General features: G+C 37.8%; 1 protein-coding gene across 7 annotated transcripts in view; it reads left to right on the top strand.

Annotated features, from left to right (window-relative positions):
* Positions 1-14,199, top strand: part of Wac (WW domain containing adaptor with coiled-coil) — a 62,866-nt gene extending 48,667 nt beyond the window's left edge. For 6 of the 7 annotated variants that reach the window (XM_038332768.2, XM_038332770.2, XM_038332771.2 and 3 more), the window contains 7 exons: positions 1,714-1,959; positions 3,316-3,438; positions 4,217-4,365; positions 6,518-6,636; positions 8,083-8,269; positions 8,774-8,901; positions 11,248-14,199. In XM_038332768.2, the coding sequence (XP_038188696.1) occupies positions 1,714-1,959; positions 3,316-3,438; positions 4,217-4,365; positions 6,518-6,636; positions 8,083-8,269; positions 8,774-8,901; positions 11,248-11,317 (1,022 nt within the window). In that variant the 3' untranslated portion in view covers positions 11,318-14,199. The remainder of the gene's footprint in view (positions 1-1,713; positions 1,960-3,315; positions 3,439-4,216; positions 4,366-6,517; positions 6,637-8,082; positions 8,270-8,773; positions 8,902-11,247) is intronic. The other variant, XM_038332766.2, reaches the window with a different exon arrangement.
* The last annotated feature ends 9,271 nt before the right edge of the window (positions 14,200-23,470 follow it).

Raw genomic sequence — 23,470 nt, 5'->3', positions numbered from 1 at the left:
CTGATAAATTTATTAGCCTGTCATTGGGAAAGTAGCTATGAAATCCATACATTAGAATGGTATTATTCCTAGTTCTTTGACCATGGAATTGGTGTTGTGAAAAGACTGATACTCAGCAAGTTTGGTAATTTCCACTGTCTCTGGGGTCGTGAAAGTGCCTTATTTAGTTCCTAGAATTAAATACAAGTGTTTAAGATCATGTTAGTTAACAGTGCGATTCTTATGCAGTGGTTCTTGACTCTATGAACGTTTGACTTTATTTATGCAGCCTTATCAATCATAATATGTATATGATTTTTAAGTGTATACATAAAGGGATGCTTTAACAAATGTTCATAGTCTATTGATTGATTTGGGGGCGGGGAGGGGGTTTCTAAACCCAAGACAGGGTTTCTCTGTAGCTTTGGAGTTTGTCCTGGAACTAACTTTTGTAGACCAGCCTGGCCTCCAGAGATCTGCTTGCCTCTCCCTCCTGAGTGTTGGGATTAAAGGTGTGCACCACCACTATCGGACTTGTTTGATTTTTGAGACAGGGTTTCTCTGTATAGCCCTGGCTGTCCTGTAACTCACTCTGTAAAACAGGGTGGCCTTGAACTCAGAATCACTTGCCTTTGTCTCAAGTGCTGGGATTAAAGGTGTGCACTACCACTGCCCAGCTCACATACTGGTTTTGAACTAAAATAAAGAGCAGTGCTTAGTTACTGTGTGTGTGTGTGTGTGTGTGTGTGTGTGTGTGTGTGTGTGTGTGTGTGTGTGTTTCTCTGAAGGCACATATCTAAGAGTAGTTGTAGACCATGAAGGAAGTTGTTTATCTTCACCTTTTCTAGATGTCATGAATTATATTCAGTGTGGCCAAGTTTAGTCTCCTTAAGAATTGTTAGTGTTTTTGTTACTCTATAAACATCTAGTATATTGTTAGAATTAAGTTTTACCAATGTGATGTGTCTTGTTTTTCTGAATTGTTCCCCCTTTTTGGGTCTATTTAGTAAAATCTAGTGGTATTTAGAATTCTTTAATTCATATTCTGGTTTGCTATTACTATGAGAGCAGATCTCACTAATGTTGCCCACACTGGCATGAACCTTGGAATGATTCTGCTTCACGTTCCCAATGAACCCTCATAATTTTAAAGACACACACAGCCACACAAGTTAAATTGGGCTAGTATTAGTCAGGCAGGGGGTATCTTGCCGGCTGTGTTCTTTTTCACCAGGAATTAATAAAGTCTTTATATTTCCAATTTGTTAAGCCCTATAAAAATTATGCTATTGGTGCTTTGTGTTCAGGTGCATCGAATATACACATTGATAGAGGTGGCGGCTTTCCAGACACATTTCATCCATCTTTTATTTTCAAATACTAGATAATGGATAAATGATAAATAGTAATATAAAAATTTCTACCTCAGCCGGGCGGTGGTGGCACACACCTTTAATCCCAGCACTTGAGATGCAGAGGCAGGTCGATCTCAAGTGGATCTCTTGTGAGTTTTGAGGCCAGCTTGGTCTCCAAGAGCTAGTTCCAGGACAGCAGGGCTGTTAGACAGAGAAACCCAGGAGAGAGAGAGATTCTACCTCAGTATATTATATATTATAATTTTCTGAGGATGAAATGCATCTTGTACTAAGTATGTAGCACGTGGAAGATGATGCTATGATTGTGTGTAGTTTCTGATGTTGACAATGTTTTGAACCTCATCTCCCTTTTATTTAGAATCTGCTCCAGGAGACAAATCAGTATCACATTCTTGCACAACTCCTTCCACATCTTCAGCCTCTGGCCTGAACCCCACATCTGCACCCCCAACTTCTGCTTCAACAGTACCTGTTTCTCCTGTGCCACAATCACCAATACCTCCTTTACTTCAGGACCCAAATCTTCTTAGACAGTTGCTTCCTGCTTTACAAGCCACGCTACAGCTTAATAATTCTAATGTGGATATATCCAAAATAAATGAAGGTAAGGAGTCATAATAACAATTTTGAACATTAATATATTATGCAAAGTTACTTATAAACTCAGCAATTTATTATTTATTCTCAACTCAGCAATGATATTTGTTTTCTTTTCAAAATTTTAGGGTGTGCTGCTTTAGTATTGATACCTCCAATGCCCTTGGTTGTATGATTGAGTTAGCAGTGTTTGTGTACAGTTTTCAAGTCTCCTAATACAAAGGGCTTAGAAGTTCTGAGAGAGGGGGATAGAAGTAGTTGTATTTGTTTTTATTAGTGTTTCTGTTGTTTGTTTGATTACATTCATTTTAATCTGAGTTTTCATTGTTTCTTAAGTATTTGGACCATCTCATAGAAGTCTGAGCAAAAAAGAAAGTAGTTTAAATTTGAAAATACTAAAACTGAAATGTTAAATCATAAAAATATGTTTAATCAGTGTCGACTTGTGCATTTTCTTTTAACAGTAGTGTTAAGTGATTTATATTCATCCAGAAAAGTAGATGAGTTTCACACTGGTTGGTTTTCTTGTTACTCTCAACTTCTTGATGCTTTTGATTTATCCTGTAGGATACATGCTATTCTTTTTCTTTCTTTTCTTTTTTCTTTTTCCTTTGGTTTTTCGAGACAGGGTTTCTCTGTAGCTTTTGAGCCTTTCCTGGAACTAGCTTTTGTGTAGACCAGTCTGGCCTTGAGCTCACAAAGATTCACCTGCCTCTTGCCTCCCGAGTGCTGGGATTAAAGGTGTGCGCTGCCACCACCTGGCAAGATACATGCTATTCTTTAGTTTTGTGGATAAAAAGCATTCTTTTTTTGTTGTTTGTTTTGTTTTGTTTTTCGAGACAGGGTTTCCCTGTAGTTTCTAGAGCCTGTCCTGGAACTAGCTCTTGTAGACCAGGCTGGCCTCGAACTCAGAGATCCGCCTGCCTCTGTATCCCGAGTGCTGGGATTAAAGGCGTGCGCCACCACTGCCCGGCTGCCAGCTGTTTTTGTATCCAATTTTAAAACATGGTGATATTGTTATGCAGGGCTTGTTAGGTCAGCTTGTAGAAAAAAATAAGTCATATGAAATAGCAGCCATTTCTTCAATTGATTGCCAATAATGTATGAAACACTCACTTACATAGGCTCTACTGTTCTTGACAGCTGAGTTGAGATGACTGACTTAACCTTTATTGTTTCCTGTTTTCTTCCTCCCGTCATTTCAAGTCCTTATGCCCATGTTTTTATGTGTGCCAGGCTTTTATTTTGAATATTTTTGAAATCAGTTTGTCTTTTTTACTATTACTAGTATTTTCAAGTTTCAGTTCAGTCACTAATGGCAGGTAAACTTCTTTATTTTGATGGGATTTTGAATATTTTTAAGTTCTTACAGCAGCTGTGACACAAGCTTCCCTGCAGTCTATCATCCACAAGTTTCTTACTGCTGGACCATCTGCCTTCAATATCACCTCTCTGATTTCTCAAGCTGCCCAGCTCTCTACACAAGGTATTCTTTATTTCTCTTAGGTCATTTGTAAGATTCTTTCCATTTTGTTTTGTTTTGAAATTAAGGGAAAGTTTGTTTTTAGTTTGAGAAAACACCAGTTAGAATAATGGTTTTGCTTTATTTTTGATAATGGGCTTGCTCCCAACTGTGTTTGTTTCCTTTGATTTTATTTTTGGTATTTACTTGTATTAATGTGTTTGTAATATATCAAATATGTAAGTTAAAATATAAGTTATTTTACTCAAAAAGAAAGCTATACTATACCCTCAGTCTTTTCTAAAGTATCTCACATTCTTGAGGACTTGGAAGTTTGCCCTGAGTTGTTAGACAATTTTTGATTAGAGGATGCAGAAATCACTTTTGTGTTTGAGTTAGTTTGTGTCTCCTCGCCTCAAATGTATCCAAAAGGGCGATACTGAAACACAATGATGTCTGTCGCAAAGTCCACAAAGCAGACATAGCATGTTGAGGAATAGAAGTTTAACAGTAGAAGTCCACTTGACTAGCCACATGAGGCAGAGTATTATTGACACTTCCTGAGCCTAAGTGGAGAGTAATTAAGTAAGCATGATGAGGAGGCTGCTGTGTGAGAATAGGTTCAGGCTTAGCTTTCCAGGATGAGAAGGAAGGGACTTTGCCCTCACTATAGGCTTTGTTCCTTCAGTGAGGATATAAGATTCTGATAATCACTTGTGTCTTTGCAATGTGTAGAGTGACACTACATGCAAAGAAAAGGTTGTTTGGAGTGATTGATATTAGTTGCTCTATTCTCTCACAGCCCAGCCATCTAATCAGTCTCCAATGTCTCTAACGTCTGATGCTTCATCCCCAAGATCCTATGTGTCTCCAAGAATAAGCACACCTCAGACTAACACAGTCCCTATCAAACCTTTGATTAGTACTCCACCTGTTTCATCACAGCCAAAGGTAGGAATTACGGAAATGGTTGGCTTGTAGAAATGATCACATTTTAGAATCTACATTTCAGGAAATGGCCCTATGAGAATGAGTTAGTCATGGAATGAATAACTAGTAGGTGACATTAGATGGGTCATGCTGATAAGACTTGAATCTGAACTGTACTGTGTGATTTATTCCTGATTATTTTGGTGATTGTGACATGGAATTCAGGTATGCAGGATCTTTGGGAGAATCTTAGTATTTATCAAATTTCTCTAGACTCTTTTTTGTTGTTGGGTTTTGGGTTTTTTGTTGTTTTTTTTCTCCCAAAATTTCCTTTTAAAAGTGAACCACCTTAGGAGAATTTGACAATGTTTAGCTTTTGCCAGAGAATCACATACTGTTTGCTTCACTTAGTAAAATTAAATATCTGTGTAAATTTAGTTTTTGTGGTGGAGTTAAAATTGAAAGTGAAGGTCCTAAATACACAGATCATTTTTTCCTAACATCACTGGCTGTATTTAGGTACCAAAAACCTTCCATAAATACCTGCTTAGACAGCTTTAAAATATAACTGGAGTATAACTGGGTTTTACTAATGTTACACTTATTTTGCTACTTATCACTCATATGCTTGAATCTTTTTTTAAAAAATATTTATTTATTATGTATACAACATTGTGTCTACATGTATGCCCGCAAGCCAGAAGAGGGCACCAGACCTCATTACAGATGGTTGTGAGCCACCATGTGGTTGCTGGGAATTGAACTCAGGACCTTTGGAAGAGCAGGCAATGATCTTAACCGCTAAGCCATCTCTCCAGCCCCACATATTTGAATCTTGACCACAATTCATAAGTCAATGCCAGTTCTTCTGACTCCGGTTTTGTTTGGTTTTTTGTTTTTGTTTTTTTTTTTATGTATTTATGTGTAGAGGCTTGTTTATACACACATGGAGTCATCTTCAGTTGTTCACCTAATTATTGTCTTTTAGTTGAACTTAGAGATTATGAATAAGGCTAATGAGACTTGCCAATTTGATGTGGGAATCCTGCCCCTGCCTTTTGAGTGCTGGTTTTCTAGGTTGGCTGCTGTGCTAGGCTGACATTTACAAAGTTCTGGGGCTGTTAGTCTTGTATTGACATTTGTATAGCAAGGCCTTTGTCCACTGAGTCATCTCTCAACCTTTTTAGATATTCTGTCAGTGAGGGTTAGAGCTTTCTGTGTGTAAAAGTTGTGGGCTCGTATCTTTGTTATTGTTCATTTGTTTGTTTTTACTGATAAAGGGAAGAAATTTTCAGAGAGAATTATTAAAACTTCATTTTCTTTGACCATGACATGTAAATATATATATTCTATCTATGGGGATATATAGTCTATCTATAGAATATGTATATTCTATCTTTTGAACATTTCTTAAATTGAGTGCACACACACTATGAATGTATATTTGCAAACACATTTTGATAATCAGAATATCCGTATTCCAGTAATAAAATGCTTAATTTTTTTTTTTTTAATTTTTTTTTTTTTTTGGTTTTTTTTTTGAGACAGGGTTTCTCTGCAGCTTTAGAGCCTGTCCTAGAGCTAGCTCTTGTAGACCAGGCTGGTCTCAAACTCACAGAGATCCGCCTGCCTCTGCCTCCCGAGTGCTGGGATTAAAGGCGTGCGCCACCACCGCCCGGCTAAAATGCTTAATTTTTTAGGTATCATAAAGAGAAATGCTATTGTATACTAGAAAATTACTGAATAACAGTTTTTTCTGTTCGGTTAATGTGCTCTGGTGATTTTTTACTATAGAATGTTTTATAAAACAAACGATTCAAATTTTAATATTGGGAGCAAACTGATGACTAAGTTGTGAAAGAGTTATTATTACTGAAGAGAGGTGGAAGTTTGGATCCTAGCACTCAGTATGGGTTGCTCCCAGACATCTAGAACCAGCTCTCAAAAATCTAACCTACATGGGCAAATACACATACAATTTTAATTTGACTTTGTAGAAATAGCTAATTTTAAGCTTCATTGACTAGATGTGGGTGTAAATGTATAATTAAAAGCCAAACAATCATCACCAATATTAATGTAGTGAACCAAAGTTGTGACAACTCTTAACTATTTTGTTTTGCTTATTTGCCTGGGTTGGTTAAAGCTTGTCTTACAATTTTGACATTTTTAGGTTAGTACTCCAGTAGCTAAGCAAGGACCAGTGTCACAGTCGGCCACACAGCAGCCTATAACTGCTGACAAGCAGCAGGGTCATGAGCCTGTCTCTCCTCGAAGTCTTCAGCGCTTAAGGTTAGTTGGTTTTTTTAATGTGGCATTTTGTGGTGTTTGAGCAAGATGTACACGATCAGACTTCACAGAAGAACTTATTGATAGGGTGGCTTTACTGAAAGAGTTAAACCATCTATAAAGACCGTACAACAGTTATAATTGGATTATTTGAAGAAAATGGCTCTTTTAAAATTTAACTAGTGGAACTAAAATATATGATACTTATACATGGAAAGCACACGACTTCATGTTTGGTACTATATTTGCTTTATAGCCTACTCAAGTTTTGAGAGTGTTGATGAAGTAAAAAACGAAAGCCCTCACCTCCAAAGTTGGTGTGTTACACTTTCCTAATATCTTCAAATCTGACCTTTCTTACACAAATCATGTTTAATATTATATAGGATTGTATTGTGTTTGCTCTTTTCTGTGTTCATTACGATACAATTTCAAATGAAATGTATTAAATGTTTTTTACTTGATTTTTACTGTTTTTATTTCTTGCTGTGAAGTGGCAAAATAATGGACATTTTGGTTTTTTTTGAGACAGGATTTCTCTATTTAACAGCCCTGGCTGTCCTGGAACTCTCTTTGTAGCCCAGGCTGGTATTGAACTCACAGAGATCTGCCTGCCTCTGCCTCTCAAGTGGTGGGAGAAAAGGTATACACCACTACTCCCCAGCTCTGACTGATATATATATATATGCATTTAAGAATTTATCATTCAAATGAGACTTGTTCCCTTCAAAGTTATCCCCTTTGGAAGCTGGCTACTTTAGTAATGTTCCCGTTGGGAGAGTGTTAGGAAACTCTTTAAACAACCTTAAAGGATACAGTGTTATTTTAAATCTATCTTTAGTGATAAAAAATCTTTTTTGGGGAGATTTACATTTTAGAATTAGCTGAAATCCATTCAGCACCAAGTTGTCTGGTGCAGCAGATAGGAAATCATCTTGAGTGACTGAAATTTGGGTTTTCACCCCATGCGTGCCCGAGCCATTCAGTTTTAAAGGAAGACAACTAATCTTAGTGTGTGGCTTTTTTGGTCTCATTTTTATCAGTGTGCTCACTTAGAGTTTTTAATGAAATGGCTGTATTTTGCTTGATTTTATTTCATCCTCTGATTGAAGAATATTTTGATATTGAACAGATATACCTCCCTTTAACTAAAAATTTGTGAAGTATTCACATGTGCCTTACATTTGTGACTATTGATATTTGCTTTATGTTTGTTGTATCTGAAGTCAGCTATTATGTTGTTTGCAGCTTGAATTTAAACTTTATATAAACAGTAATGTTCCAAAAGTTCCAAAGACTTTTTTTTTAGTTTATCTTGGATCAGCATACTTAAAAAAAAAAAACAAATTTTTGTAAGAATTTGGACTTTTTAAAAATTAATACACAGTTTCTTAGTATTTAAAAATTACTTTGAAGCCAGCTTCAGAATTCAGTTGTATTCTCTTGCAGCAGCCAGAGAAGTCCATCACCTGGTCCAAATCATACTTCCAGTAGTAATGCATCAAATGCAACAGTTGTACCACAGAATACATCTGCTCGGCCTGCGTGTTCATTAACACCTACACTAGCAGCACACTTCAATGATAATCTCATAAAACATGTTCAAGGGTGGCCTGCGGACCATGCAGAGAAACAGGTATGTCTCTCCCTTTCCTGTCTTCCCTCCTCTCCTCTTTTCTATTTTTTCACTTCTCCTTTTTCTTCTGTGTGATGCTGGTCTGAAATTTACTATGTAAATGCAAAGCTTGCTTGGAACTTAATATCTTATCATTTACCTGGTAAAGTGCTAGGATAATATGGATGAACTAAAACCATACCTAATCTTACTGAAACTGTATATTTTTATTTTATTTTATTTTGGTTTTTCGAGACAGGGTTTCTCTGTACCTTTGGAGCCTGTCATGGAACTAGCTCTTATAGACCAGGCTGGCCTCGAACTCACAGAGATCCCCTTACCTCTGCCTCCTGAGTGCTGGGATTAAAGGCATGTGCTACCACCGCCTGGTTTAAACTATATTTTTAAGGTACCCCAAAGGAAAAACTAAAACACTTTGCACCACTGAAAAAACTGCTTATCACTTTGTACTTTTAGTATTAAGTTCTTATATTTTTTTATGCTTGTTCATTCCTTTAACTATAGGCATCAAGATTGCGTGAAGAAGCCCATAATATGGGAAGTGTTCACATGTCAGAAATATGTACTGAATTAAAAAATTTGAGATCTTTAGTTCGAGTATGTGAAATTCAAGCAACTTTGCGAGAGCAGAGGTAAGTTCTTTGATGGTACATGTGTGTTTGTGTTTGCATGTGTATTTTCCCATATGATGAATCACTGCAATGGTTTGAATGAGTTGAATAAGCATATTGCAAACAAAAGTAAGAGGAAAGCCACAGATATGTCGATAAGAAAAGAAGAAATCAGGCAGTGAGATGTTTTCAGGCATAGGATAGACAGTAAAGTCACTTCCCTACCAACTGTTCTTTGTTTTCCATTTTTCTGGTCAGTGGGTTGAAATAAACATGTTGATAGTTTAAACAGCACATGACAGCCAATATGTTTGTTAATCTGTGTGTGCATGTATACCACACAGTTGCTTGCAAGCTTGTATTTTTGAGGCAGGCAGTATCTCCTAGACCTTATAGGCAAGCTGGCCAGCACACTCCAGAGATCCTCCTGTTTCCGCAGCGCCAATATTAGGGTCACAGAGACATGCTGCCACACCTGACTTTTTAACGTGCATTCAGGGAATACAGACTAAGATTCTCATATTTGTGCAGCGAGTGCTTCCTTAACTGAACCATTTTTCTAGCCCCTGAAATAATTGTCTTTGCAGGAATTATATATAGTGTTTTTTCTCCTGCCTGTATCTGCTGGAAGTACATTTTAAGACCCCACATCAGATGTCTAAAACTAGTAGCAAATCCTGTAATTTTATTGGGACAGTAGTATCTGGGCAGGTTTTAACTTTGTTCATGGCTTTTCAAGTTTGAGTTACAATAATAAAATCAGCATGAATATTTTATTTATCTGCTATAATTTCATAGAAAATTCTTAAGTTTGGTAACTCCAGCTTCTAATTTTCTTTTAACATTTGTTAAGCTTCACCTTTTCACTTACTTAAGGAAGCATTTAGTGACTTGTCAATGTCATGGGAGGTTGCAGGATCTCTGTGTAGTAGACTGCAAGCATCATGTCTGTGTTGTGGTATTATTTAGTAAATAATGGCTTCTTGAATACAACCATTGCGATAACAAAAAGTCAGTCTGATACTTAAGAAAGAGACAATGTGATTAAATAGTTGGGGTTTAGATACCATGTGCAGCTTGTTTATACTATACAAGATGATGTTTCACATGCTAGGGCAGGAGAGGACAAGAAGAGCACACTCATTCAGCTAAGAAGAGTGCAGTTTAACCTAAGGAATCGTTCATTTCCTGAGCTTTTCAAATATAAGATGAACACAGCAGAAAGACCTGGGTATTTGATGTTGCTTGACTAAGGCGACGGCATCCTTGGTGGTGTCAGTCTCTAACCCTAAGAAAGGGGTAGCTGGCGAGTGTAGAGTGATCTAGATGAGATAAGCGTGCAAACAGGAAGTTGATTGGAAGAAACACACCATTGTCGATTTCAGGAGGTTGAGGTTTACCTGGTTTTAGGTCAGTCAGACATAGGCATTATATAAATCAAATTGAGATCTTCATGATCTGTAATTTTATCATTTTCTAGAAGTATTTTTAATATTTAGTCTGCCTGCTGAGTGCTTTGGCGCCTCATAGTCTCTATTTGGAGTTTTTCTCTTAGGTTTATAACTCTGATTTCTTGATTTAAAACTGCTTCACAAGGAATCATTACTTTAAAAATGAGATGTTTGGGAGGCAGAGGCAGGCGGATCTCTGTGAGTTCGAGACCAGCCTGGTCTACAAGAGCTAGCTCCAGGATAGGCTCCAAAGCTACAGAGAAACCCTGTCTCGAAAAACCAAAAAAAAAAAAAAAAAAAAAAAAAAAAAATGAGATGTTTATGGCAGCTAATAGAAATGTCCCTCATGATTTAAGGTTAGCTGTAGATTGCATGGTTAAGTTGGCTCAGTTAAAATTTGAGATTGCTGTTTATATTTTTAGATCCATTGGAAATAAAAGCATATATTTTCTAGCCAAGATACAGTGTTTTTGCAAACTTAGAACTTCCCCCTGTGTATATACTTACCTGATATTTCATGTAGATAAGATTAGGTAGCATGGGTATATTTGAAATGATAGATTTTATTTGGCATACGTTTTATCTACATCTGTTAATAATTATTATAGATTTTTGTCTGTTTAGTTCTAACCTTAATAATAATATGAGCAAGAATAAATGCAAGACAGCTTTATCTCAATTACTACCTACTCTTTAATGCTTGTACTACATATAAATTTCAAATCATTCTGTATATTTAAGTAAATATTGAAAAATGATAGGAAATTAAGAAATTTTCCAGTTTATGTTTCCAATATTTTAATGTATGACTTGTTAAGTGCTCTTAATTGTAAGCTAAGCCTTTAATCATTCAACGTTAGTATTCATTTTATAGTTTTCTGTAACATACAGATCTTAATATGTTTTTATATTTCAGGATACTGTTTTTGAGACAACAAATAAAGGAACTTGAAAAGCTGAAAAATCAGAATTCCTTCATGGTTTGAAGATGTGAATAATTGCACATGATATCCTATAGGAACTGTAAATCTCTTGCCCAGTCATAACGTTTTGAGCTGCATTAAGTGGACCGCTAAGCTGGGCAAATGAAATAACAAGGGGACGGGGATCTGTGAGAGTCAATTCAGGGGAAAGATACAAGATTGATTTGTAAAACCCTTGAAATGTAGATTTCTTGTAGATGTATCTTCACGTTGTAAATATGTTTTGTAGAGTGAAGCCATGGGAAGCCATGTGTAACAGAGCTTAGACATCCAAAACTAATCAATGCTGAGGTGGCTAAATACCTAGCCTTTTACATGAGAACCTGTCTGCAAAATTAGCTTTTTTTAAAAAAAAAAAAAAGAAAAAATCTGGGGGGTTAATTTATCATTCATAAATCTTGCATTTTCAAAAATCCAGTGCAAGCGCCAGGCGATCTGTGTCTAAGGATACAATTTTGAGCAGTGTACAAATATCATGAGACAACTGTTCCACACTTGGACCTGATCAGGAGCAGTGCTGCTCATTTGTTTTGCAAAGAAATGTTTTCGTTATCTGTATGTTCCATTCCCTCTGAAGTTCTTGGCCTGATTTTATCCATTTTTTTAAGGTGCCCCTTCTCTTTTCTTAGGGCACTGTTGCTGTGGCACTTTTCTATAACCTTCTCATTCCTGTGTACAGTAGCTGGAAGTTGCAGTGATTGAGCATAACCCACATGTTTGTATAAATTATTGAAATCCATTTGCACCCTGTAAGAATGGACTTAAAAGTATTGCTGGGCAAGTGTGCTGAAAGTACATTGACGGCTCAAATATAAGGAAGTGGCCCAATGAACGTGGTTGTGGGAGGGGAAAAGGAAGCAAAGCTAGTCAGATGTGAATTGTATCTGTTGTAATAAACATGTTTAAACAAATAAATTTTGTTACTTTCTTTTCCTTCGGTCAGTGCATATTAGAATTTGGACTACATGGGGAACCTTTATCATAACTATTCTTGTTGAATATTTATATCTTATTACAGTTATTCCTAAAAGGGAGGTTTTGTTTAAATCATATTAACAATAAATTGTGGAAAATATGTTTAATGAATGTGAAATTCAACAAGAATGATGAAGTCACTTCCCAAGTGGTGTCATTTGTTCAAGCTGGTTTACTGGTCTTGCTGTTATGGCATTTCATTTTGAAGGATGTTTGCGTTGTAGTTAACTCTTCCAAGTCTGGTGCTGCTTTTTCTTAGCCATCACAAAATGCTCAGTTTGTATAATCGGAGTTTCCTGCTGTTACACAGAAATTGTGGGAAAGCTCAGCTTTGTATATTGTTTCCTAAAGTATTTTAAAATAAAAAAAAAGAAACCATTGCTACTATAAAACTACCTTGTGTCTGCCCCTCCCCCCGTTTGCTTAAAAATGTCAGTCACATGGCCTTAGCATGACACTGCCAGTGTTGTACCAAATCACAGGAGCTTTTGTATTCAGACACGTCTTTTAAACTCAAAATTGTAACTTCTGACTTAAGGGGATTTTCTGTTTGTTTGCCATTGTTGGTACGCTGTGTGCTTCCAGATCTATCATCACCAAAGGCTGAATTTTGTTTTGCTCCAAAATCAATGTTGACTTTCTGAAATACTTCTAAAAATTACTTTTGGCTTTGACTAGATTCATTTAATTATATTTAAGCTATGGGAGGTAATATTGAAACTCTAACTTTACCAGCAAATCTTAAAAGTATTGGTGTTTGCTAACACACATGCTATGGTATGGTGGAGAGGAGGGATACTTTACCTTAGAAGCTAACTTGCTCTTGTTACAAGTACTTTTTAAATATCAAGAAGAGAGCATTGTCAGGAGTTACAATGAAATGTTCATACCTGTGGAGGTTTTTACCGTCTGCTGAATTGTGCGCATATGTGTAAATAGAGTCCTGAAGAACTATGTCAAGCTAAAACCCAGAATTTGCTTTTGTGGTCAGGTATAGCTTAACTTGTGAGTTGCATAAATGATTTTTGTTGTCAATACTCCCTTTATTATGTCACTTTATTCCTGTTTAAAATTTACAGCCTTTGGTGGGTTAGTTAAGTATATTAGAAAAAAAAAATGCTTAATTTTCAGTATCTTGTAGAAATACTTTCTAATTGTTCCAATTGTATTTTTGTTGTAAAATATTGAACTTTAATACACATGCTGTGCCTAGCTCCTCTTCTGAGGTGACTAAGGCATAGCTGTTAGAGCAGGTGCAGTGTATCCCAGGTTATCCTTAGTTGCCATCAATTTGAACATGTAACCTGGTCTAAAGAATTTGAAAACTAGAAATTCTGGATAGCTCTAGAAGACATCCCCCCCCCATTTAAAAAGTAAATATTTAAACTTTGTAGCTACTGTCACCACATGGATGAAGATAAAGCTGTTAGAAAATCATCCTCTGAAGAGAACTGGCATCTCTATTTTTTTTTTTTCTATTTAGTCTTACCTTGGTTTCCAAACTTGGGGCTGTAAATTTAAAAGTAATATGTAAGCACACAGACTACTTTTTTTTTTTTTTTTTTTTTTTTTTTTTTGTAAGAGTCCCTAAGTGGGCGACTATTGTTTCATGCTTGTTTGTAAAATAATCTTAGGGAGGAGAGGCTTTTCAAAAAAAGCAAATGAGTTTGCTTTTTTTTTTCATTCCATGTTCTGTTTATCAATACCTTAGCTCTACAGGGAACATGCAGGAAAGACTATTTACTCTGCCTACCAGAGTCTTGCAGTTCCTACTTCAAGCTACTGTAATTAGGTGCTGGGTTTAAGTATCCAGATTTCTTTTCAACACCTGTAAATATGGCTTTATTCTTGTATTTGTACAGAAGTATACAAAATGATGCTAAAAAGTAATAAAAAATGTTTTGACTCTATTGTGCAGTTATTTCAGAAATGTGTGGAAACACTCTTAGGGGTAAAATTGTGTTTTTTAGGAAACTTAAAATACTTGTACTAGGTAGCTACTTAAAATGTTAGTAGTTGTGTTTTGGTGCTCTTTCAGTGATCTGAGTGAAAATTCCAAGAGATCTAGATATTCAGGTCTGGACCTGTGTTCACACTGTGTGTGAGTCCCAAGACTCAGAACAAGCCCCTCTCCCAAAAGTGCAAATCTGGGTTGATTTAGAGATTCAGGCCCTGATGTGCTTTGCTGTCTGCTCCTGATTCCTGCACTTTGGTTGGGGGTGGGGGTTCCTACATGCGGCTTGCCTAGATGATATCTTGAATGGAGAGACTCACTCAAGACATTCAGATTTCCTTTGCACTGAACTGAGTTCTTGATGACAGTGTCTGCATTTGCCTTGATGAGGTGAGTAGCTGGAAAAGACTTGTTCTTTAGATTTTTTTTTCTCTGTGGTTGTTGAAGACTCTAGTCTTATCGTTTTTCTCCTTGTCATGCATAGCCTACCCTCCAGCTTTTCGCCTTTCAAACTGCATTTGATGCCATTCAGAAGTGACCATGGTAGTCTACTCTGCTGTCATACACTAGTACATCCTAACATTTCTGCTTTAGGTTCTCATAGTTACTACTCATCCTACACCCGTATACATCACACTGCCTGTTAATCTGTACCTTTCCCTGGCTGGGAGGTAAACTACACCGTTTGTATAGAGAATCTGACAGACCTACTGCTCAGTTTAGGCTGATTTTATGTCTGGATTTCTCCTCAAGCCTTGGAAGAACTCAATTCCCCACTTCCACATTGCAGGCCATACCCACTAGAAGTAGGAAATCTTGCTGCCTGTTTATTGACTTGACTTCCAAAGAGCACTGCATACAATATGTCTTAAGTATTTAATATTTCCTTAATGCTGAGCTGTCACAAGGCTTTGGAGGGAACCAGAATTTAAAACTTACAAAGGTTCCTTAAATTCTTTTATGCTTTCGTTTTGAGCACTTCTGGTGCGGCAGGAAAAGAACAGCAAAAAGGGACATGGGAGGAGGTGATGGCTACAGGTTTCTCTAGATGTCTCCAATAGACAATATACCTTTGCTTAGGCTATTTCTCATTTACCCAACTATATACTTCAGGCATTTTAGCACAAAAACAGTGCCCATTTTAATGTTTCACCATACATTTACTAGCAAATGCTTGCAATGTGAGAATTGCCCAACCTTGGAGTACATCTGAATGATTGGGCGCCTGATGTGGCCTGAGCATCAACTGATTATTATTTGTCAGAAACTTCCTGGATATATATAATCAGGATATAAGGACAATGGTTTTTATCTGTGAGTATTGTTTCCATTCTCTGGAGGAACATGAATGCTAAACAAAAGCCTTGAGGGTGAAGTGTGTCTTTACAATGCTTTCCCTGTAGTGCTCAATGTTTTGTGAAATATTTAAAATTCATTCTTAGGGTAAACCACATCATAGACAAAGGTATCAGTGGAAAGTTTTTCCACAAAGGATGTTTAAAAGTGCCACCTTGGAAAATATTTTGTGCAACAGCTATTTGAAATAATTCATAGTTTATTCAATCTATAATTTATTGTTCAATGAATGAAGTCTTAGTGGTTTAGACAGATACCTTAGGAAAAATATTTGATGAATACAGAGAATTTTAACTTGTTGGGGATTATGAATTACTCTTGAAAAATTATAAAGGGTAGAATCTATTAATTACCTAGGATATGAGATAAATGTTACAGAAAGTTCAACCAAAGAAAGTACAAATCAGGAGAAATCAATTACAAACTCAGTATTTTCAAAAATTGCTGAGAGAGATTAACTGGCTATGTCCCAAAATTGGGTTAACTACTCCAGCTAAGTAATTTATTTTAAACCTTAAAAGGTAATTTAAATAGATTTAAATAGCTCAAGAAAACAGCTTAGGGTAAGAGAGAATTGGCTTTTGTAGTAAAGAAATAAGATGTACATCTGAATTGGTTGGATCCAGACCTTGACTGTATTCCAGTTGCTCTTCTCATTCTCCTACAGGAATTCTTACCAGAGAAGATATCTTTGAATAAATTTTTTAAGCCACACAAACAGGAAAAAAAAAAAGACCTATTTAGAAAAAAGATTCTGAAAGGAATCAGCAATCAGCAGAAACTGTAGTACCATTTATTAATGCTGAAATTACCTCATTATGGGCAGAATATGAGCACTGGCAAAGAGCTTAATTTTTTAGGGAAAGATTAGCAACAAATATTCCCAAAGCAGGAGACTTTATAAAAAGAAGTAATTGGATTCTCCATCATATTGTGAAAGGAGCACCAATTTTTTGGTGTTTTTGGTTTTTTTCGAGACAGGGTTTCTCTGCAGCTTTTTTTCTTTTGAGAGCCTGCCCTGGAACTAGCTCTTGTAGACCAGGCTGGCCTCGAACTCACAGAGATCCGCCTGCCTCTGCCTCCCGAGTGCTGGGATTAAAGGCGTGCGCCACCACCGCCCGGCTACCAATTTTTTACATTCTGTACTGATGAAAAATCAGAAGGATGGGTTATAAGTCAGGGAAATTAAGTAAAATGAAAGCCCTTATGATTCATTTCAAAAATCAGAACTATTCTCATGGTATTATTAAATTTTCCAGAACATAAGCACTTACTCTCAATATGCAGTTATTTTACATATTAAAACCACTAAACTTATTCCAAATGATTCAGAATTAACTTTGTTGTTTATTCATTTACAATAATTAGAAATAATCCCTTGTATATAATTTCCAATAGAAGTCTACCAGGCCTGCTAGCACAAGGTAATAATTAAATTGATCATCTATTGGTAAAAAGTCTACTACAAGTCTCAGAATTTCATAAGAAACACTATGTTGGTAGCAAGGGTTTTTTCCTATCACTTTGCAACAAGCCAAGTAAATTTTTTAAAAATGTCATAATTGTGATATATGTACTTCATTTTGAAATTCGGAAAATAAAGTCTGTTCACCATACCATAGACACATACTCAGAATTTCAATAAGCAACTGCTTTATGTTCTGGAAAGGATAATTCTGTAATTACACAATTATTAGAAGTTATGGACATTTATGGGGCTATCTGTACAAATTGAGACTGACAGTGTTCCACCAATAGCTCTAGTAAAATTAGTTTGGTGTATTAACATAAAGCATATTACAGGTATACTACACAATCCTACTAGATAGGCAGTTATAGAAAGATCTAGTCTCACTTTAAAAGATACGCTTAAACCCCCTTAAGTTTGACTCTAGGACACTGGGGGAAAAAGATACGCTTAACAAACAAATGGGTAATAAAGACCTTGATATAGATTACACAGTGCTTTATTAACTTTAAATTTTGTAAATGCTAATGAGAAAGGTCAGCTGCAGGGAGGCATTGGGTAGTAGGAAAAAATGCTGAATTAAATCAGTCTATGTATTTTTAAGATGTATTAACTTCAGAATGGAAACCAGGATATGTGTTAATGTAGGGAAAGAGGTTTTACTTTTGTTTTTACATGAGAAAAACAGCTATGGATACATCAAGATTGATAAAGATTAGATTCAAACAGGAGAGCCCTCTTGATTAAGGAGAGGTACTAGTTCACCAAACAGCCTGGCCATTCAATCCAGTTAACTTATAATGCCTTTGTTCGGGTATGAAAAAAATTTATTAAGAGACAATACTTTTTTGTTGTCAAAAAAAAAAAAAAAAAGCTCAAAACATTTTGCCTTAAAAATATTTGCCTTAAAAAATTTTTTTTGGGTGCCAAAAAAAAGCAACACCCCAAAGTTAAGGTAGGGACAGCATTTTGTTTTGATTTTCCAGGAGATTAAAAGCATCCAACTGAGATAGCTGGAGTCTATTGGACAAATGAGACATCTGAAAAAGGTTGAATCATCAAGAGAAAATACCACATGCAAATGAGTAAATTGCCTTAATTATCATTAGCACACCTCTAAAAAGATAGAATTTCATAAATCTTCCCAACTGCTTATTATTGCTGCTCTGCACAAACTTTAAAAAATTAGTCTTATTTTAGCTCCAGTTCAATTAAAAAGTAAAGCTGACTTTAGAGTTGGAGTGTGACTCTCTTCTTTTCTAAAGCCAAGGATGCTTGTTAAAAATCCAAGATCTCTGTGTCATGTCAGAAGGTGTACCTCATATGGAACAGAAGAAAAACCAAAATTAAGGGACTGTTCTATTGCCATTAATAGCATAATCTTTTGGTTTACTTTGACTCTTTAGAACTTTTCTGTAGGTCTGGCCATGGACAATTACCTGGTGCAAGTGAAAAGAAACTACAGAACATGCAACAAGCCCACTTAGGAGTTTATTAGAGGGGGTTTATACAGGCCTGGGGAAGTCAGTGTGCAGAGAGAGGAAGATGGCACATCCAGCTTTAAGTGCTGCTTAGCACATGTGCACATGTGGGTATGTTGTATGCAGATGACGGCACACAAATGCGCTCCAGGGCTTAGCTGAGTCATACGTGGATGATGTAATCCATGCCACACCTGGGTCATATGTGGCCCCTTGACATCCCCAGGGGCCATTAGGCACTTCTGCCTGAGGCATGTCTGCACAGGCATGGCCCCTAGAATCTGAAAGTATCAGCTGTATGTGACTGAAATCATTACATTCCACCCTTTTATAAAATTTGGTAGAGTTTAGGGTCTTTAATTGGTGGGAATGGGGTATCATAAGGTCTCTCATCACTGCTTTCTGCTGGTTTTGTGGGCTTCTGAGAGTTGAGATGCTTGGCCATTTCTTGGGGTGGCTGATTACTTTTGTGTTTTTGGGTGCTCTGTGAAACTTGCTGGCTGGAGGCTTGGACCTCGCAAGATGCTGGAAAGGCAGAAAATTATGTCTGGAAAAAAATTAGATCCCGGTGATTAAGGAAGGAGAGTCCCAAGATGGAAGATAGAGGGTTTTTTTGGGGGGGGGTGGAGGAGGGAATTTCCCAGGGATTTTTCCAGGAATGATAAGGGAAGAATTAAATGATACTTATTCTGCATGAGTCTGGTCTATGTAGATAGGTCCAATTGGCTCCTTGGAGCTTATGAAAAAATGTTTGAAGAGAAATAAATTTTAGACATATTAAAAACTTATGATTATGATGGTATAGTATTGGAATAAAAGATGGTGGGAAGGAGGGAGGAAAGGAAGGGGGAATTATTAGAAAGGGGAATTATTAGACCCCTTAATGTTTTACCTGAAGCAAATCTTAAGGCACTTGTTCTCTTTAGCATCATGGTATTAACATCCAAGAGACAATGCTGCAGTCAGTGATAAACCTGATTAAAGTCTTTTTTTGTGAGTTTTTGGAGTTTGGGGCTGTGACTCTCCCCAAACTCATTATTGTTTCTTACCACCTGGGCTTTTGGCAATCCTTGTACCTCTGGCTCTATGTTTAATGATGGTCCCTGTAATAACAGCTGAGTGGTTAACTGGAAATTTAAGTATGACATTGGAGATATAGAGAAGTTGGTAAAATGAGAAAGAGGAAAGGGAGAGTACATGGAGATTTTTTGGCACGGAAAATTGAGTACAGTGATGTGACTTCTATTTTTCTGGAACTGGAGAAGTTACTCATCTTTTTGTCAGTAACAAAGCAGAGCCCTGTTTTAGTTATCTTGAGCTGGAAGAGTAAAAGGTTTAAGTGGATCCAATAAGAGTCCCTCGAGCTTGGATTTTGTAGGAGTTACAAGAATTACTTTAAAGGGGCCCTGCCATTTAGGGGAAAGGGGTGAGGGGCATTGGTCTGGGGGAGAGAATAGTACCTGATCTCCTATTTTAATCAGCAGTGGGCATGAATTGGCACATAAAAGGTACTGGGCAGGTTGGCATGACTAAAAATGAATAAGTACCCCTAAAACCACAGTTCAGTGGTGGATTCTGCTGAGGTAGATAAGGCTGTCCCCATACCCCAACAGCACGGAAACTAGAAGGAGAGGTAGGCCCCCAGAATTCCCTCAGTACTGAGTATGTGGCTCCAGCGTCCAAGAGAAAGGAGATGGGCTGTCCTGATATCGTGATGTTTACCCATGGCTCCCAGTTACAGATGACAGTTGTGGTCAGGTCAAAGGAGCCCAGTCAGCCTCACTTGTCCATGGCCAGACCTAGAAGGTCAACTGGGGAATTTTCTGAGTTTGATGTCTCTATGCCACTATGTGCACAAAGACAATCGACTGCCCAAATTCCTTCCCTATGGCATCTTGGACAAGGTCTTGTGGGATCAAGATGAAGATTAGGCCATGGTTGGGCCCAGTGACCAGTTCTACTACATTTGAAACATGGGCATGGCAATTCTTGAGCCCTGGGGGCAAGAGAGCAGCACAAACAGCAGGGATCAGATGGTCTCTTGTGGTGTCTAGCACATGACAATGATTACAGGCTTTGTAATTCCTGGCATGACACACCTCTTAAAAGCTAACTCTGAGACTTCTGCCTGGGGGTCAAGGGGCCTTTTTATAATAGCCTAAGTTTAGCCTTAATGTCAGGGTAGCACTGAGGGGAAAAAAATGAGTCATAAGTAACTGCCTTCCATGCTTTCTGGATCTAAGTTAGTATATTGTAACAGGGCTTTAGTGAGGTGTTCCAAAAATGCAATTTTCTTCATATCTTGAATAATCTCTGAGAGCTTATTATAGTTTACTGGCTTAAGGGCAGCCTGTCTAAAACCAGTCCCTAGCTAAAATCACAACTGGAGTGTTATAGTCCCAGTGAAGTTCTTGTTCGGGGACTGTCTCTGCTCTGAAGGGTGTGTTGCATGTTTGGTGAATATCATCTGGTCTTCTCACAAACACGCCTGCACCCTTCAGGAAGTAGATCATTAAGATAGGATCATATAGGTATTATGAAAGGTGGGATTATGAGACTGGGTAATATATTGGTATTGCTTCATAAATGTGGTAGACATATAGGAGACCAGGTTTTGTTCTATATGGGAGAGTTCTGAGAGGGAGGAAAGAACATGTACCCTAATCAGTCCATCTACGCTGGCCACCTCTCACAATGGGAGAACTGTAGCCAACTTGGCTTGGTCAAGATTGGGTTCCATAGCAGCATGTAAGCATGTGAGAGGAGGGGTAAAGTGGATGGCAGAACTGGGCAGCTGCCAGGCACTGGAGAGGAAGAATGATCCATCAGGGCTGATGGAGTAGTTAGGGGGAGAGAGAGCTGAAGAGTGAGAGGAGGGAGATGGCAAGGGGTAGGAGCTGACAGGATGGTGGTAGAAGCTGAAGGATGGTGGTAGGAGCTAAAAAAAAACAGGGGTAGGGACTGGAGGAATGGGGGTAGGAGTTGAAGGAACAGAGGTAGCTATCCCCTGAGGTTGGAAATGCAGGTGTTTGTTAGCTGGGTCCAGAGCAGAAGTGGAGGTTCTTCCAGTTCAGATGGCATAGCCAGGAAAATATGAGCAGGTGAGAAACTTGCAAGGACAGAGGGTTTAGGCTTAGAGCTTAGATAGTAAAAGGCTTGGATGTAAGGAAACTCCTTTTATTTGCCTGTGTGCTGACAGTAGTTAGAAAGCTCCTGTAAAATATTGGGATCAAAAGTGCCATTAGGGGTCACTTTAGATTGTTATCTGATTGTAATAAGGCCATTTTTAAAAACAAAGATGGACAAGTGTGGGAATCTGTAAGTAGGGCATTTAGTCCTGGGGTTTTAGGGCCTCTAAATGGCATCCCAGTGGGGAAGCTGAATTGATAGTCTTTGATGGCTTGCTAACCATAGCTGAAACCTTGAAAACAGATACTACAAGGCCTACAGAGAGATGTCTCCCCTCTATAGGCAGGGTGTAAAATGGTGATAAACCTGCAGGACATGTAGGAGAGCTTCCTCTGCCTATAGGTTGGGTGCTAAGGCCTGACTGGCTCCGGTCAGGGCGACTCAGAATTTAGGGAGGTCAGAGGTCACTCTGAGCAGCCTCTCATGGCTGGAGGGGGGAGAAGAGAAAAAAGTAGAGGGACCCTGGACCCCCAGTCACGGGAGGACCGACTCCGGGTCATCCAAACATGATTTTAGCTAAGGGAAGCAATCCAGAGATGAATGTCAATGAAGGACTTAACAGTAGCCATAAAGATGGTGGTTGAAGGCTGTCTCCCCCCCATTTCTAGGAACACCAGAAGATTGCTGGGTGCTCAATGGTCAAGTCCTTGGGTTCAGAGAAATGTTTAAGATGACCAGAATTGGGGAAACTCACCAATTGAAGCTGGTGGTGTACATAGAAATTGTGCTTAGGCAAATGGAACACATGGTTGTTGTGGGAAAAAATACCCAGTTCTGGATCTTGGCCCTGGGAGAGCCTGGGGTGGGAGAGCCTCCTGAGTCTCACAGCACCAATGAAATTACTTGGCATGAGTGAGAAGGAAACATGGAACACACAATAAACCCACTTAGGAGTTTATTAGAGAAGATGTATACAGGCCTGGGGAAGTCAGTGTGCAGAGAGAGAGAGAAAGATGGTACATCCAGCTTTTAAAAGCTGCCTAGCACATGCACATAGGGGGTTGACATGGCTACATTATACATAGATGACGGGTTCACTCATGCAAGCAAGGGCTTAACTGAGTCATACATGGATGTTGTAACCATGCAAGTGTGCAAGGGCTTAGCTGAGTCATACATGGATGGTGCAACCACACATGCACACAGGGCTTAACTGAGTCATAATGGATGATGTTATCCATGCCACATAGCGGTCACATGGAGCCCTTTAATATTCCTGGGGGCTGTTAGGCACTTCTGTGTGAGGGTTTGTCTGCACATGTATGGCCCCTAGAACCCAGAAGTATCAGCTTTATGTGGCTGAAATAGTTACAGAAGGTATAAATATTATCTCAAAATCTGTGAGATTATTATTTATATATAATTAAACTTTCTATTATGATATTAGTGGTCATATACAGCATACCTAATTCTAGATATAAACTTCATTTAGTTTCCTGTACCTGATTTCATATTTGACTCTGATGCAGGGAACTAAAAACTAAGTCTGTGTAACTTAAGTATACTTAAAATATTGTGGTCCAGTTACCTTTTGGATATACACTACTTATAGGATTTAAAATAGTTTTGTTTTCTGCAGTAAACTGAGACCATTCCTAGCAGTGGCTTTTAAGGTCTCCAAGAAGATGATGGGGTCCTGCAATAAATAATCCCACTAGATTGTTCTAAGACCACTAAACTGACAAACAAACCACCCAAACATGTTTGAACTGCAAAAATTTCCAGACAATTCC

This window comes from Arvicola amphibius, chromosome 6, assembly GCF_903992535.2.
Source record: "Arvicola amphibius chromosome 6, mArvAmp1.2, whole genome shotgun sequence".
NCBI classification, from domain to species: Eukaryota; Metazoa; Chordata; class Mammalia; order Rodentia; family Cricetidae; genus Arvicola; species Arvicola amphibius.
The sequence above is the reverse complement of the archived record's forward strand: the minus strand, read 5'-3'. Positions and strand labels throughout refer to the sequence as shown.